Source organism: Salvia miltiorrhiza, chromosome 3, assembly GCF_028751815.1.
Source record: "Salvia miltiorrhiza cultivar Shanhuang (shh) chromosome 3, IMPLAD_Smil_shh, whole genome shotgun sequence".
NCBI lineage: Eukaryota > Viridiplantae > Streptophyta > Magnoliopsida > Lamiales > Lamiaceae > Salvia > Salvia miltiorrhiza.
In genome coordinates, this window is record NC_080389.1 from 31332429 (window position 1) to 31336103 (window position 3675).

General features: G+C 42.6%; 1 protein-coding gene across 1 annotated transcript; it reads left to right on the forward strand.

The window, feature by feature from the left end:
* The first annotated feature begins 267 nt into the window (after positions 1–267).
* On the forward strand, positions 268–1432 carry LOC131018653 (uncharacterized). Its single transcript, XM_057947369.1, has 3 exons — positions 268–609; positions 889–1287; positions 1337–1432. Exons 1-3 carry the CDS (start codon positions 268–270, stop codon positions 1430–1432), a joined length of 837 nt encoding a protein of 278 aa, XP_057803352.1.
* Positions 1433–3675: the final 2243 nt, after the last annotated feature.

The window sequence follows — 3675 nt, forward strand, 5'->3', positions numbered from 1 at the left end:
TCCTATCTTTGGCCTAGTTAGTTTTATATGCTTTATTTTAATTACGCATTAGTTAATCGGAGAGTGAATGTCAGACCCAAACTTCTGATTAGAGTGTTTAGGTTTATTTCCTGTTTTTTGTGCACAGCGTGATCAGAGCCCTGCTTAGCCTTCCTTGAGAGACGACTTGGGTTAGCTTATTACACTAGGATGACCTTGTACGATTGCGAGTCAATCCCTTAGGTGTTTTGGGTTGAGTCAATGCCGTTTCCCCAGCGTCATTTTAAGATGGTTGATTTACCAAGCGGGACTACACAGGAAGGGGCCATGACGGCAAAAGATGAGAGTGCACGGCTGATTGAGAAAAAAGCTGAGGAGGTCACTGTTGAGGTTTCTGGCAGAAAGAAGGAGGAAAAGAAGAAAGCTACTTCGCCAGCAACTGTGACTATACCATTCCCTCAGCGCCAGAAGAAAGAGAGGATGAAAGAGCGGCTCTCTAAGTTTTTAGAGATCTTTAAGAAGGTGAACATCAATATTCCGTTGGTGGAGATGTTACTAGAGATGCCGCAATATGCCAAATTTCTCAAGGACATAGTCTCACGAAAGAAGAAGTTGGGAGAGTTTGAGACGGTGAATCTCAATGAAGAATGCAGCGCAATCTTGCAGAGAAAGTTGCCGGCGAAGGTCAAAGATCCGGGTAGCTTCACACTTTCCTGCATTATTGGAGGCCAGCAATTCAGAAGGTCACTCTGCGACTTGGGGGCGAGCATCAATCTCATGCCGTTATCTGTTTTCAAGTAGCTGGCGATTGGAGAGTTGAAGTCGACATCTATGAGGCTGCAGAGGAAGCTGCCGGCGAAGGTCAAAGATCCGGGTAGCTTCACACTTTCCTGGATTATTGGAGGCCAGCAATTCAGAAGGTCACTCTGCGACTTGGGGGCGAGCATCAATCTCATGCCGTTATCTGTTTTCAAGCAGCTGGCGATTGGAGAGTTGAAGTCGACATCTATGAGGCTGCAGATGGCAGACAGGTCGGTCACCTATCCTCATGGAATTGTGGATAATGTGCTCGTGAAGGTGGGGGGTTTTATTCTCCCTGCAGATTTTGTGGTTTTAGACATTGAGGACGACAACAAAATTCTGCTGATTTTGGGGCGCCCATTCCTTCCAACGGGAAGAGCTTTAATTGATGTGGAGAAAGGAGAGCTCACGCTGCGAGTTCACGATGAAAGCCAAACCTTCCATGTCTATGAACCATGCCGCATCCACAAGGACAAAGTGCCCAAGAAAGTTAAAGATCCGGGCAAGGTAATTTGATATTGTTAATACTTTTGATGAGGATCAGTTTTCTTGGCAGGACCCAGGTGATCAGAGTTCGCAGGAAGGGAGCACAGCTGGTAAGAGTGGAGCAGGGAGCAGCTGTTCGCAGCACTGCTTGTACCAGCCTCCATGATGAGTTTGCTGTTCTGTCGAGCTAACGACGTTAAAAATAGCGCTTATTGGGAGGCAACCCAATTTTTGGTTAGTTTGTTCTTTTTCGTTTGTTTGTTTGTTTGTTTTTGTGCCCCACAAATCCTTTTCAAACTTATTCTCCTTGGTGGTGAATAAGTTTGGGGGGATGTGTCTTTGTGGGTGCACTGTTTGCTTTGGTTGTTTTTATTTGTTTTGTTGTTGAGTTCGTTAGTCTTGCTTTGGTGGTGATGATACCTTGGTGGAGATATGAGTTGTGTAGGGATTTGGATGGATAACTGGCTTATGATGATTTCTGTTTAAAACTTGTGAAAGTGCATGCATTTGTGTCGATACTGTTGTGATTGAGCATGATTGATGAATGATAAGCATGGTCTCTATGTGTTTGCAATCAATGAAATAAGCTGTGAGGATTTGAGCCTTGACTGTCATTATTTTACAGTCTTATTTCCTATTCTTGAGTGATTGTTCGAGCATGCATGTTTCTCACTAGAACTTGTCTTGGTTTCTCCCTCGAGGTCACATAGTGTGCTTAATAATTGTGTGATGATAGAAGGCCATCTTTGCTAGCCTATATATCCCATACTTGTCCTTTTACTATATATGATCCTAGTCGCCCCTTTGAGCTTTTTATTTTCCATTTTATTTGGTTTAGCCGTGGGTGGGAGCTTGGAGATTGTTGTTATGGGATAGTTGGTTTGTGGAGATGAATGATCATGACTTATGCTTTGTGGTTTTAATTTGAAAATTCTAGTACCCTACAAGTCGTTGAAAAAAAAAGAGAGAAACAAAAGAAAAGAAAAGAAAAGAGAGAAAAGAATTTAAAAAAAAATGGGTACATAGGATGCTTTAGAAAGTCATAATGTCATGAGAAATAATTGATGAATTGAAATGGTTTTTGTATTGAAAATTTTGGTTTTATGAGAGGTGGAGGATTTTGTTGAGTAAGAATGTTATAAGGTTGGTGATTGTGCTACATTGAGAGTATCGATTAGTCACTTAGCCAAATATATCCTACCCTACCAAAGAGCCTACATTACAACCCTCAATAAAGCCCTTTTTGATATTGGTTATAGGAGCACACATTAAGTGGTGGAGAGCTGAGACGATTGACAAGCTTATGGTTGAGTACTTGTTTTGCTTGAACTGAGAGTATACACGTCCATTTTGATTGATACACTTGAGAGTTGAGAGTTCTTATATTCTTTATCTTTTTGGTGAAGATTGCAAGTCATTGAGACCACAATTTGAAGTTTGTCATGAGTGTGATATCTTGATGATTGGAGATACAAATGCATGTTGGTAATTTTGTTGACAAATCTGAAGCCACAATGTTATCCACTTTTCTCTACGCTCTTGTTGATTCATTCTTGGTTCATCCTTGTTTTGTCCGAGGACGGACAATAGTTCAAGTTTGGGGGGTTGATAAACATGCATTTTTACCACTTGGTGTGTCATTTTTGATGTTTAGTTATGAGGATTTTGTGTGTTTGTTGATTTATTTGAGCTTATATTAGTTTATGGTCAAGAACGTGTTACTTGCTCGTTGTTTGAACGAATTTTCAGAAATAATGAAGCAGAATTTGGAAGCATTAGCTGAAATAAAAGTTGTAGTTCGTCTCGAGAGGAGTTCTTGAGCGCAAACGGTTCGTAAATCGGAGTTCGGACGAGGGAGAACGAGCTAAAACAAAATCACTGCGCAAGGTCGCGCGAGGTCGCGCGGTCCAGGCCCGCGGCCGCGCGACCCAGCCGCGCGACGGAGCAGAGCTTGCTGGAGGAGCGCGCGGGCTCGGCGCGCGGGCGCGCGAACAGGCCGCGCGAGGTCATGCGGTCTCGGCGCTCGGCCGCGCGACCCGCCCGCGCGAGACGCCGTTTTCTCGCCCAGTTTCCGGATTTTTCACTTAAAGCGCGATTTTGGGGTATTTTTGAGTACTACTTGACCTAGGGCATATAAATACTCCCCAAGAACTTATTCTAAAAAGCTTTTATCATCTTTTATCATATTTTACTTTTCCTGAGAGCTGAGAGAGACAGAGAACGGAGCCAAAGCAAGAACTGAAGACTCTCGAATTCTACTACGGTTTCATTGTTGAATGTTTATTTGTGTATTTGAGATATTGATTTTTAGTCATATGTCTATGTGTGGCTAGAATCCCTTTTTCCCAGGGTTTAGGGAGTAGACATGATTTGAATTTCTGACTGTTTGATTCAATTAATTGAAATTGT

Bases quoted from the DNA above. Each gene is read 5' to 3' on its own strand.
- LOC131018653 (XM_057947369.1), top strand. From the start codon at position 268: ATGGTTGATTTACCAAGCGGGACTACACAGGAAGGGGCCATGACGGCA. The intron at 610-888 runs GTGAATCTCAAT...ATTGGAGGCCAG, and splicing joins AGTTGGGAGAGTTTGAGACG to CAATTCAGAAGGTCACTCTG. The intron at 1,288-1,336 runs GTAATTTGATAT...TTTTCTTGGCAG, and splicing joins AAGTTAAAGATCCGGGCAAG to GACCCAGGTGATCAGAGTTC.